The 14,093-nt window shown below is 37.3% G+C and overlaps 1 protein-coding gene across 1 annotated transcript; it reads left to right on the top strand.

Moving 5' to 3' along the window:
- Nucleotides 1-330: 330 nt before the first annotated feature.
- On the top strand, nucleotides 331-1,272 carry LOC119479869 (28S ribosomal protein S28, mitochondrial-like). Its single transcript, XM_037755841.1, has one exon. The coding sequence runs from the start codon at nucleotides 574-576 to the stop codon at nucleotides 1,051-1,053; it is 480 nt and encodes a 159-aa protein (XP_037611769.1). The 5' UTR covers nucleotides 331-573; the 3' UTR covers nucleotides 1,054-1,272.
- The last annotated feature ends 12,821 nt before the right edge of the window (nucleotides 1,273-14,093 follow it).

Genomic DNA, 14,093 nt, shown 5'->3' with positions numbered 1-14,093 from the left:
TCAAGATTACAGCTATTGTTCCCTTAGGTAGAGCACCTCAGAGAGAGACCACGCAAGTTATTAAATAAACAAATTTATAATACAATACAAAAACAATTATTTAAACAGGGAACCACAATGGTAATGTTTTGCTTCCTACTTTTAGATAGATAACTTCACAATAATATGTTGACTGAATAGAAAAATATGCAATAAACTCACCAAAACACAGCAACAATAGTGTTCACACCACACCACAAACAGTAATAAAACTGCAGCATAATTACTAAGATATTTCCATAAAAAATAACCAGTGAAAATAAATTAAAATTAAATTCATAACACAATGTGAATTTTCCCCAATTATTAAAGGGTAGTGATAAATAAAATGTATGTTAACGATGAATAGTATTCTTTTGTTTGTTACCAAACCTATGGTGGTGGTTGTGCTGGTATGTAACAGTTGGGCTTAAAGTTACTATAAGGAACTTTTAACTGGTTAAGAAACTGTCTCTTATGATGCCTCTACATGACCTTGATAAGTAAACGAGACCATCAGCGAGAAGATTGGTTGTTTTTATATAGTTATTCTCAATGCCTGTCATTGGGTCTGTTTCTAAAGTATTTACTGCATGCAGGTTCACCAGAAACTTCTTCAGCTCAGACTCCTACGGGGCCTCCGGCAGTGACTGTCCCGCCACGGACAGACCCAGATCCGGCTTCGCTGCAGCCTTCGACCTGCAGTTGGAGCTCCTGCGGGAGCCGGCTGCTCCTCTAGTCCCCGCAGATCCGAATCTGGCCAAAGACATGGTAGTGGTCGGGAAGGTCTTTCACGTGGTCCAGGACGACCTGTACATTGACGTCGGCGTGAAGTTCCACTGCGTGTGCCGGCTGAAGTGGGGCAGCAGGGTCTATCTGCGACTGCAGGACCTGGAGCTCATTGCCCACTTCCTGGGAGCCAACACTGACACCACGCTGCTGGAGACCCAGGCCGTATTGGTGGGAGGGAAGGGAGGCACAGGAGAACCAGAACCAGGACTGAGCGGGGCAGACTGTCAGACCGTGCTGCAGTAAAATGAGAGGTTTTCTAAAGTGAGTCTGGCAGCTGCAGATCTTTACGGAACGAGGCTCATGGAAATATTATCGCTTTTGTCCACAGGGGCCGCCAAAATCAACACAAGATGAAAGTTCCTTGTAGTAACTTTAAAATATTTCGGTACCCCTAACTTTGCCCCCCCCCATTTGAAATGATCTAGAACAGTGGTCTCAAACTCAATTTACCTGGGGGCCGCTGGAGGCAGAGTCTGGGTGAGGCTATTTATACATTTATCTGAAAAATGACGGACAAAAAAATATCTGAAAAATGTCCGAAAAAAAAAAGTCTGAAAAAAAGTCTGAAAAAAAATAAGATCTAAAAAAATGTCCGGAAAATCATATCTGAAAAATGTCTGAAAAAAAGTCTGAAAAAAAATATCTGAAAAATGTCGGACAAAAAAAGTCTGAAAAAAGATATCTGAAAAAAAAGTCTGAAAAAAAAGTCTGAAAAAAAATATCTGAAAAAAAAGTCTGAAAAAAAATAAGATCTAAAAAAATGTCCGGAAAATCATATCTGAAAAATGTCTGAATAAAAGTCTGAAAAAAAATATCTGAAAAAAAAGTCTGAAAAAAAGTAAGATCTAAAAAAATGTCCGGAAAATCATATCTGAAAAATGTCTGAAAAAAAGTCTGAAAAAAAAAGTCTGAAAAAAAATAAGATCTAAAAAAATGTCCGGAAAATCATATCTGAAAAAAAGTCTGAAAAAAAATATCTGAAAAATATCTGAAAAAAAGTCTGAAAAAAGATATCTGAAAAAAAAGTCTGAAAAAAAGTCTGAAAAAAAAGTCTGAAAAAAAGTAAGATCTAAAAAAATGTCCGGAAAATCATATCTGAAAAATGTCTGAAAAAAAGTCTGAAAAAAAATATCTGAAAAATGTCGGACAAAAAAAGTCTGAAAAACAATATCTGAAAAATGTCGGACAAAAAAATATCTGAAAAGTGTCCGAAAAAAAAAAGTCTGAAAAAAAGTCTGAAAAAAAATAAGATCTAAAAAAATGTCCGGAAAATCATATCTGAAAAAAAAGTCTGAAAAAAAATATCTGAAAAATGTCTTAAAAAAAAATATCTGAAAAAAAAGTCTAAAAAAAAATAAGATCTAAAAAAATGTCCGGAAAATCATATCTGAAAAATGTCTGAAAAAAAATATCTGAAAAATGTCGGACAAAAAAAATCTGAAAAAAGATATCTGAAAAAAAAGTCTGAAAAAAAGTCTGAAAAATAATATCTGAAAAATGTCTTAAAAAAAATATCTGAAAAATGTCTGAAAAAAAGTCTGAAAAGAAATATCTGAAAAATGTCGGACAAAAAAAGTCTGAAAAAAGATATCTGAAAAAAAAGTCTGAAAAAAAAGTCTGAAAAAAAGTCTTAAAAAAATATCTGAAAAATGTCTTAAAAAAAATATCTGAAAAATGTCTGAAAAAAAGTCTGAAAAAAAATATCTGAAAAAAAAAAAAAAAAAAAAAAAATTTGCGGGCCGCACTAACATTAAACTTTCATATCAAGGTGGGGGCCACAAAATATCGTCTTGCGGGCCGCAATTGGCCCGCGGGCCGCGAGTTTGAGACCCCTGATCTAGAACCACCACTGACTGCAATACCGCACGGGAGCCTTTCTTGCTCCAGAGCGTCTTTTGTATGAGATGCAAACTTTTCTTCTAATTACTCAAATCCACTACAGCTGTGGTTTGCTACGCCAGCAGATCCAGGAAGAGAAAGCATGGAGAGAGAGAGAGAGAGAGAAGATCAGATCAGTGTAAACACAGGAGTTAAAAATAAATCCCCACATTGCTCTACTAAAAATCAACTTGAACCCTATCACCGTCACTACTGGAGACAATGGTGATTGTTAACTTATGCCGACTTAAAGGAGTAGTTTAATATTTTCTAATTTTAACGGCGTCACTTCTGGACTAACCTCCGCTCCACTAGCTGCTGTAACACAACGCTATCTCTAATTCAACATTAAACAATAAGCACTTAGATTATTTACATAATAAGCAGTACCATAATGTAAAAAGAATACTATGTCACAAGTAAAAGTCCTGCTTTCAACACTTACTGAAGTAAAAGTACAGAAGTATTGTCATGAAAATTGAATCAAGTGTCAAAAGTAAAAAAAATACTTACTGTGCAGAATGGCTCCTATCAGTGTTCTGCGAGGTAAAATTACTGTTTTTGTCAAAGGAGTCTGGTGGCTTTGAAGAGAGCATAGATAACAGCTTCAGTTCCCCGTTGGAAAGGGCTGTCTGACGGCAAGGTAAATCAGTGAAAATATTCTAAATATAGCGTACACTTAAACTGATATTGTTTTTTTTAGGTGGGCCTTTCTTTTAGGTAAAATACGTTTTGCTGCCGGCCCCGTCCACAGCAGTACATTACTTTACTCCCTTGCAGTAACTCCTGTCTGCTTCTGTGCTGTAGGTAATACACTGACTATAGATAAGTACCTCATACAACCCCACTTCAAATCACCCGAACTATCCCTATAAGGCGTCAAAAATTGACGCGCTAATGCATTGAAAATGTACACTTTAACATGTCAATTCACTTTAATCACCTCTTGGCTCTAGCTCTGTACTTACATGAGTGGTATCGATCCTCTCGTCTAACTCTCTGGAAGAGAGCAAGTATGTGTATTTCATGTACATATTAAGCCATAAAAAGTGCATCTTTATCATCATCAATCTCATGTAGTTACAGTTTTATCTTAAAAGGAAAGTACAGTGTATACTGGCACGCTTTGAAGCACTCAAGAAAATGTAATTTTTCTGGGATTTGCGCATCACTGCAAAAGCTAGACTGCTTATCTGAGTGTATTGTGGGAATGCCCGGAATATACAGTGGTGGGAGGCATCAGCATCGCGGCACAGTGTGTCACTGAGAGGATAAATCAGTGTGCAGCAGCATCAAGAACAAAAGCCATGTGCACTGAGGAGGAGCCAAAGGGCACTTGCCTTGCTTCTCTGAGATAAGAAATATGATAATAATATGATTCTTGCTCCTGTGATTTTTTCTGGATGCCCTCCCTACCCACATGTAAATGTAAATGTAGCCCAGGTGGACATCTGTAGCTGTTTCCATCCATCCTTGATAATCACCTGAGCTCAACAACCTGCTATGTCTGTGTGTTTTAAACCTTCTTATCCCCCGCTTTGTGTTGAAAAGTCAATTTTCTCATTCACCGATCTAATTCACTGCGAGGATTAATTTGCTCCCCTAATTTGATTTCACAGTAATTTAATAAATCCCAGAAAAAAATTTCATTAGTGTTCCATTCACCTTTGAGAGAAACCTTAATTAGAAACGCTAATGCGTAATTATTCTTTTATTTCCGGCTTATCGTAGCCAGCATGAATAGGGTGCAACAAGGGGATGACAGCAGATTTGGGCTTCAGAGAATTAATTTCATATGATTACATGAATATGAGAGTGTAATTTGTTTTTTGTTTTTTTTGCCCCTGTTTGCATGAAGCCACTCTATATAGCTTGCAGGAGACTGCAATTAACCTCCAGTGTCCCCTCAGTGATGTAACCATTAATGCATCATTAAGGTAACTGTTTCTTTAAGTGATGGAAACATGATCAGATCCTTTAAGAATAAGCTCAATTAAGTCTCTGAAGGAATGTATTGGAGCTTGTTAACAATACACAAACATGCTGGAGACTTACCAAACAATGTCTCATAATCACCTTGTTTATTAGTCATATTATATTTAGAAACCTGCTTCACAGTTTAGCAATTGTCCAGATTGAAAAGCAAAAACTGTGGTTTACTTATTTGTTGAGGTGGCTGGATTATAAAAGAGATTATTTTACAAATTTACTGGCGTGATGACACAAACTCAGCCATTAAATCATGCACTCGTGCCATCTAGTGAAACACTGCAGTATTACAAGTCTCTGTTGAATGAATGAGTGATGAACTACGACTGCAGCAAAGTTAAATCGGCGGTTCCTCCTTGTGGCAAAGCAAGGTCAGTGCTGTTTTTATCAACTTCATCATTTTCCTGCTATTTATATTCCACGTCTTGTTGTGAGTGGCATTTCTAAATTGCATGTCCAGCTTGTCATGGATGTAAGAATTATTCGACATCTTTGAGTGTAAGCAAGCGGTGACCTACAGATTGGGATGTCAGCCAAGAGGCTGTTTGACAAGATGAAAGATTTGTAGGGGGAGACCGGTGGCAATTATAACATTCTTGGGTTTTGATGACTCAAAAACCTCTTGAGCTATTTGAATACATTTTCTATGCAGGTAACTTGTATTTGTGTTCTACTTGTTAACAGTCATCAAATGTTTTTACAAGCAATGTTAGAGACACAATATCACTTGAAACACTATAAGTCAAATGTTACAATCTGCCCCCACGTGCAGGGGCGATTGTAACAGCATATGGGGGCAATTGTAACAATACAAGTAATACCTTCATATAAACCACAATAAACTACCAAGAATATACATATAGTTAAAACAATTTAATATCCATTGGCAGGCATCATCACAGACCTTGTGCATAATGAGATTCATGGTTCTGTCTTGTTTCTAATTGGAGATATCTGAGATGTTACAATTGCCCCCGGTCTCTACCAAGATTTTTTTATTATTCTACAAGACATACTCAGTTTCTATCCAAATATTTGCACTTGCACAAAGACACTGGATCCTTTAAGTGCTGCTAATTCTGAAAGGTAGTTTAAAAGAGAACAATATTCCTGATTTTATGGACAAAGTAACGGCAAGTAAAGGTGAGCCCGACCTATTTAAATGTCAAAGGTCAGCGTGAAGGGCCCAAGACAAAACTCTATTTAATCTCTGCAGTGTTTTGGGAGCCGTTGTCCTGATGCTGCAGCTGGGATGAAGCCACTTCACTGCTTGTTGAAGAGTACCGGCAGGCTCACACAGGGGCCATTAATGTTGCCCCACCTCTTCCCCAGTGCTACCCCGGGAGCCACAAGCTCCATAATGGCTCCCACTCTCTGAATTAATGGCGCTCACCGCCGGCCGTATGAAAAAAAAAATTGTGATTTTAATTATAGGCCTCGGTGGTACCAGAGAGGGAAGCTGAAAGAGGGCGGCAGGGGAAACCTTTTGTGCCTCCAGAGGCAGCAGCCGAGCTAATTCATTGGATCCCACTCTTGAGAATTAAGGGTTTTACCACGGGTGAATTAAAATAGGAATTTATCAAACGCAATTAATGTTGGAAAATATGAGTTGTCCCTCTAAAGTCTTACTTTGTTTTTGTTTTTTTGACCAAAAATAAGATACAGATTGTCATCAAGTTGTCAAAAAAATTGAAATCTGTTTTTTTATGTTTTATATTTGGGAGTTTTTATGGGTTTTTATTTGATTGTGTTAATGTTTTTTTTTTTTTTTATTACTGTGTGATTGCGTGTATACGTTGTTTATGCTAATATTTTCTTATGCTGATGTCTATATTTTTATATTGTGTCATTAAATGCAAAGTATTTTGAGTTTACATGTAATGAAATGTGCTATATAAATGAAATTGCCATTTCCATCATCATGCCATGTCACGTTGTCACTCTTTATGTTATAAAGTCGTCGGTTAATGTTTCCTGCTGGTTGTGAAGCAGTGATGAGCAATTTATTGATTCAAGATTTGTTCCTTTGTCATCTTAGGATCTGGACTTTATGGTTTCATTTAAACTTTGAAACACAAACTTGAAATTAAACTTCTATAAGAATTTGTTTTTGTCGTCTCTTATGATAAACATGGGGTGCACAATTAAAAAACAATCAAGACTTCTGTATTATTTTTGGCTTTACTTTTTTAACACTTCCATTGCCCTGCAGTCATTTATCAGACTATGCTAACAGAGGAGGTCAGGCTCAGGATGTCCGTCTGCCAGCTCAGTAACAGTATCCAAGCGGAGATGGATGGGCAGAGTCAGCACCTACAGTAAATGTCCATAATCCACTGTCAGCAGCCAGCATGAGGATTTCTTAAACTTCTAAGCGGTGGCCAAAACATCCCAGCATACCAATAAACAGACCATCAGTCAATGCAAAGATTAAGTTTTTATAACTGATTGGTTTTGTGCCGAGTTAACCTGAGGGGCAACAAGAAGACACATATTATATATGTATTATATTTGTCCAGATTTGTAGTGATTAATTACTGTTGTTTGTCTTTCTCTGAGTTATTTAATGATGAGACGAACCAGCTTGTATTACTCATCTGTTTACTGGAATATTCCCAGACAGACACATATTAAACAAGATTTAAAGGGGTTCTTCTTCAGCATAAACCATCAGCAAGATTTTGACATTAACGGCATCTCTTCCTTTTCCAAGACTGCGGTAACGTGAGTCGGCGAGTACAAAACCGTGGTGACGCCGTTCCCTTCGCTCAGAGGCCTTACCATAATAACATTACTTTAAGAGCAACGTAAGTCAGACGGTGGCTGGCGGTACCTCGGTTTGGCACTCTGCAGCTCACGTTACCGCAGTTTTACGTGCCGGAGAACTACATTGGTCTTCAGGTATCATAAAAACTAGGCGTTAACACAAATTAATTTTAACGCCACTAATTTCATTAATGCAATCGATCTTTTGAAGGTTGTAGCGGGCTCAGTTTTAAAGCTAGAGTGAAGATACTGGCATCATATGAAACTAGAAAACCTAAGGAATCCATTGGTAACAACATGTCATACTAGCTTGTCGTAAAGGACGTTAAATAACGCTCCAAACTTGCTCTCAATTTTAGCGGGGAGAAACTGTCATGGCACTGTCAAAGGGGTCCCTTTACCTCTGACCTCAAAATATGTGAATGAAAATGGGTTCTCGGTGTACCCACGAGTCTCCCCTTTATGAATATTATATTCCATTTCTGCTAAAGGATGCCCCGAAATGCTACACACTGGCCCTTTAAAACAGCCGTATTAAAGGTACATGCCCCGCAGAGAGTAAAGGGAGACAGCCAGTCCATTGAACATCCCTTTCACCTGAAACCCAAGAAGCACCTCTTAAAGAGAGTCACTTGCAATCAGAAAGCCTCCATTTAATTACAACACACAGGAAATTACCGAGTGAATGGGTCAGGCGCTGATAAGAGGCTGAGCCCCGGGGATGACAGCTAGTGAAACCCGAGGAGGCCCAATCTCAAAGCAGACTTATCACAAAAGGCCAAGTCTGGAAGCCTGACAATCTGATTGTACTGTCATCCAGATTCATAATTAATATATTTATCAAATTAATCGCTGAAAAGAGCCCTGGCCTCCTGAACAGTAGGCAGATTCATTTGCCGCTGGCTCGGCTTACTGCTAATAACAGTGTTGTCAGGGAAATAGGCCCAGAGTGGGTCAATGCCCCGGACCTCATGACAGACAAATTGCTCATCTGTGTAGAGATGATATGGGGAATTTAGAGAGTGAAAGAAAGAAAAAATGTCATTGTTTGGTGACAACCACAATTGCACCCTTGTTTCAGATTGTGAGCACCAAGTTGGAGGAACATGAAAGAGGCATTTTCTGTTTGGGGAGAGAATGAACATACCTGTTGTTATACGTCTGGTTTTACAAATCACTCATCAAAGGGTCCGTCGCTGCCATATGTTGTTCAAGTGAAGAAGAATCTTTCATCACCTGAATGAAAATAAAACAGTATTATATAACCCTGAGCTGTTATTTAACCAGAAAACACAGCACCAAGGCTGCATAATCTACTTTTTAAAGTTTTTTTATGTGTTGATCTGAGACATCGAGAGACAGATTTACACAAGATTTCATTCACACAAGTGCAGGAGTTCATGAGAATATGGTGATAAAGTTCAAAAGTGACCCTAACAGAGTTTAGAAATTAAGTAATCTGCTGTTCGTCGTGCAATTGCCTAAACATCCAATATACTTAAAGTGCTTAAAGGATAGATTCATATTTCTTGATTGAAAATGTTTTTGGCTGTTCTAATTGTTCTTCCTGTCTATACCGGCTATGAAGGAATCTCATGTGCCTCCAATGTAAGTGATCAAGGACAAAACCCACAGTGTTTGTTCTGTGTAAAAATGCTTTCCTGAGTTTAGCCAAATGCCAATGTGAGAATATCCAGCAGTCCGAGTTGACGAATCAAGTATGTTTCAAAGTTAAAGTCTTTTTAGTACAAAATTTCCTCAGCAAGAAAAGACAGAAAAGGGAATTTCAAGCTAAAAATCAACTAATCATCTAATTTTATTCTATTTAAATTATCTTTTTAGCTGAAAATGTGTCTTACCTATAAGTCCATAATGCAATGATATTAAATTAACCATGATATAAAAAAGCAAAAAGCAAGAAAACCACAAATTTGAGAAGTTGGAGAGAGCAAATATTATGCATTTTTGCTTGATACATTACTTAAATGGGTACTGCGAAGATTTAGTATTGCATCTCCGTAAATGTAGGGGAATCACAAGAGACAGATTTGAAAAGAATGATTGAAATCAAAGCAGCAGACGCCATGATTTTTAAACTCCAAAACACTGGATCCTATAGTGTTCCTTTTGATCAATTATCAAAAACATTTCATTCATCTACTGATGAAATAATTGACTGTTTCAACACCAAAACACACAAATGACTCCTACACATGTTGACAACTTAGAGATACGATATGTTTTTCATCTCACCGCAGTAAATTGTGTTCTAATGTATTCGTTAACATTATGTAAAGCACTTTGAATTGCACTGCAGAGCTACCCACAAATCTCCTCACCTGCAGCTGAGCTATTCTAGCTGTGCCAAAATAAGGGACGCATTAACCTATAGGAATGTGCAACAAGTCACCTGAGCCACAGGACCACATTAGCGTCATCTCCACGAGGGTCTAGAGTAACCACAGACTGACACAAACATCTGACCTTTAACCATCTCAACAGGAACGTCAGTCAGCCAGGAAGATGTGTAAGCTTGTAGTGGTTTTTGAAATAGAGTCTTGAAGCATTTTCCTGTAAATTTGTGCAAGTTTCTACGTTTTTTTTTACTTTTATTCCCCCTCCTCTACCAGTTGAAATGAAATTGAGGAATACAATTATGTATGAGCAGTGTAAATCTGTCCAAAAGCCAAAATAATTTCACTTCCTGTGTTGTTATTGTTGTTGTTGAGAGACAGAGAGGCCTTTAATAGAGCAGACCCTTTTCTCTATTAAATACATGGTGTCACCCCTCGTTGTGTCGGAGGCTCTAATTACAAATTGGACACATATGGTTCAATTTAGCGCGCTAATGAGAATGTTGAAAAGCTGCCGGGTGAGAGTGAAGGGGCTCCTTTTGTCTCCGGGATTCCCATCTGGGCCCTTGAAAAGCCTGAAATGGACCATAATCACAGGTCATCAGTAACTGATTGTGGAGCTGTAATTACATGATAAATGTATTAAATGTATGACACATACATCCAAAACAGAGACACATGCTTATTTCTTATTGACAAACTGCCTGTGGGTTACATGTAACATATCTAGCAAATGCAATTCAGCGTCCCACAGAATATCTCTTTAACAGTATTATTCTTTATTTATCATTTATGTTGCTTTTTTACACTTGGCTTATGTACTGTACAGTATATTATTTTATACAGTTATACACAAACTTGTCTTTAAAATTGTCTTGATGTTAGATGCCTTTTATTATCTCGTTTAATAGCAGCCTGTAGATGGCAACACTACGCTTCTTCATTCTTTAAACTAAGTGTTTTTGTGCTTGTACTCTATTTTGAGCTGTGATGCTTTTATTGTTTTTTTTATTATCTTTCAATGTTTGTGTTGTACTCATATTGTGTTCTTTTAATGTGTTATCCTTTTTTAGGCACTTTGTAACCTAGATTTTGAAAGGTGCCATATAAATAAAATTTTAGTTACTTAGCTTAGGCTATTTGTAATTGTTATAGAACATTTACATCACTGTGGAAATATTTCAAATAAAAAATATATTTATAATATTCATTTATTTATATTAGTATTTTTTTCAAAGAGCAATACTTGAAATTAAATAGTAATGCTGTTTTTCAGAGTAACAATGCAAATAAAGTTTATGATTATTGATAATTGATATGATTGTTGGCCTTCATTGAGAGGTCATAAAGGGGAAAAAAATGTAATGTAATGTAACTTAATCCCAGATTTTGACCTCAATAAAAGCTGCATTCGGAAGACGTCAACACATGAAACAACAGACAAACTTGATTTGTCTGTTTCTTTATTACACTTGGCTCATGTACTGTACATTATATCATGATATTGATTTATTTTATACTGCTATACACAAACTTCTTGAGCTCTGAGGCTTTGTAATTGTCACGAAGTTAGACGCCTTTTATTGTCTTATTTAATAGCAGCCTGTAGATGGCAACACTAGGCTTCTTCATTCTTTATAGTTGTAGTACAATAATTGTTATAGAGCAGACAAATAAAAACTATATATAATATTTGTTTGACACTGACAGCATTTAAAAAAAAAAAAAGGTATTAAATTCAATTAAATTCAATTAAATTAAATTAGATAGTAATGCAAACAGTGTTTATCTGTTGTTGGCCTTCATTTAGAAGTCACTATACAGGAAAACAATTTAACAACTGAGTCAGATTATAATCCCAGATTTGGGCCTCAATAAAAGATGCATTCAGAGGACGTAAACACATGAAACTTCCCAGGATGAAATGCAAAGTTGAGGACTGAGCAGTAGAAATCTTATTTGAAACTGTATCCAAGACATTCCTGTTTACACCTCTGTGTACATATATCATCTTGCATATGCACACTACATCCTGTTTACATTCAGTTTTTCCATCTGAAATACTGCCATCAACTTAATTACGAATTTACATTACTATTTTATATTTACTTATTATTATATATATATATATATATATTATTATATTATTTAACTGCACTATTGTATGCCTTCAATTATCATTTTGCTTTTACATTTACTATCAGGTGTTATTTCCCCTTTTATATATACATGTTTTATGAGCATTGCTGAAGGAACCTGAGACCAATGATTTTCATTGCCAATGATTTATATGACAAATAAAGAACCTTGACATCATGAAAATGCTCATTGTTCTTGTGAACTAGTTCCTTTATGTGTTTAAAGCCTGAAGAAACAAGCTTCTTTTCCTACAATACTCAACTAATCTCTTGTTTTGTACAGTAATAATGTTGTTTTAACATGTTGTCCTCCTCAGTACTTGTACAGTTGGTGTTTACGCTGTCTAGCAGCAGCTAGTTGAGCCCGGCTGGTTCAGCTCTGCAGACTGAACGGAGCAACTCTTCAGTGCCAACGACTGCACCCGGCAGGTAGCCGAGGCTTTTCAGCCTGCACCAATCGACTTAGTTAGAGGGCTCTCTCTGTAATTGCCAACTATTACAATATGTGGCACGAGGGGTTCAACACTGTTTTCAGACACGATGAAATGGCATCAAGGCCTCCTCTCACATCCAGTGATAATTGAACAATTAAACTTTAGCATACAAATTACCTCTTCATATGGCATAGCTAATTACCGAGGCGGACCAGTCACAAAGAAGGTCGATACCAAAACAGTTTTTCACACTTTCGCATTTCATTTTTGAGCCCAGGTTGATCTGGCTTTATTATATCAGTGGGATTATTAGTTATCCTGTTTTGTTAGTAATTCTGCATTCAGAAATTTAGCTAAAAAACAACCCCAAAACTGGTTATTTTACCTCATTTAGAGTCTTTTTTTTTGCAAAACCTCTTTTCAGCACCCATGCTATTTCAGGTGAAATGGTCCTAATTATACAGGTGATTGAGACCCGGGAACATTTACTTCAGGTCATGCAGCTGCAACCCCTATTAAACATCTTGATTAGACAGGATTTAAATCACCCGCATTGATTGGGGCAGTTAAGCTCTTTATACTCTTCACTGTAAAAATGCTAATTCCCTCCGAAAAGGAACGGACAAGAATCCTCTGAGAGCATATGGAGAATCTCTCATATTAATAATTCAGAGGAAATGAGCAAAAATTAGTGAGTGGAGCGTCGGGCGATGTCGTGCAGCCATTACTTCTGCAAATGAGATATTTGAAAGATTGAAAATGGAAATATCGTCAGCGTGAAATATCATTATCTATTTAGAAGAAACTGAATATCATCTGCTTGTACATGACGGTCTGATTCTGACATGAAATCCATACCACTATCATGCTCCAGATTATGCTCGTTTCTTTCTACTAAGGTTACTAAACCCTGCTATACAATAGCAGCCAAGCCCCCCAAGTATGAACTCTGAGGCCTAATTACACTTTAGAGGGGGACCTGAAACCCCTCAGCAACTCCTCAAACACACAGTGCAGCTCTTCAGGTGCATTAGGTGAAAATGACATTAACGCTGGCGATGGTAGATGCAAGGCTTCAGGAACCACTTGAAGCATGCATTGGATCTGAAAGAGGGCCTGTATTTCAGCCCGTGACAAAAGGCTGAAGACAACAACATGGGTCTTGCAGCAGCAGTGTGTGCAATGACGCCAAAATAAGCAGCTGCTAATTCATCCCAGTGAGCCTAATGTCTAAAAGAACAAGCACATGCAGCCACTGGGTAAAGTTTGTGCAAAACATGACAATGTTTGACACCGTAAACTCGTCCTCGGTGGACAGTCAGAGATGAGAGAGATTATGAATTTGATATTAAAAGGCCAAACTAGGAGCACGAGGCACATTTAATATCTAAACGTGCACTGTTCGCATTTGCAAGTTCCAACACAAGATGATTATATGTGTTGATACGTGAAGCCAAGAGATGGAAGTGATTGGAAATGTATCACGAGGCGGTGATTGTAGACAATATTAAACTGCACAAAAGACGCTTTTGTTCTCGAATTCCTGCAGCAGTTCAGCCAGTATTGCCTCTGCTTTAATTTAATATCTATTTATTTTACTCCATTGTATGGGTTTTATTGAGGTTGCGCCTGCTTTATCGCCCCGATCTCGACCAGAAGTGAAGGTCAGGGGAGGCAGAGTACCTCTGTTTATTGGCTTCCATTGAGCCCATATGAGCTGATTT

Source organism: Sebastes umbrosus, chromosome 20 (genome assembly GCF_015220745.1).
Source record: "Sebastes umbrosus isolate fSebUmb1 chromosome 20, fSebUmb1.pri, whole genome shotgun sequence".
Lineage (NCBI taxonomy): Eukaryota > Metazoa > Chordata > Actinopteri > Perciformes > Sebastidae > Sebastes > Sebastes umbrosus.
Note: the sequence above shows the minus strand (reverse complement) of the source record. Positions and strands in the feature narration are given on the sequence as shown.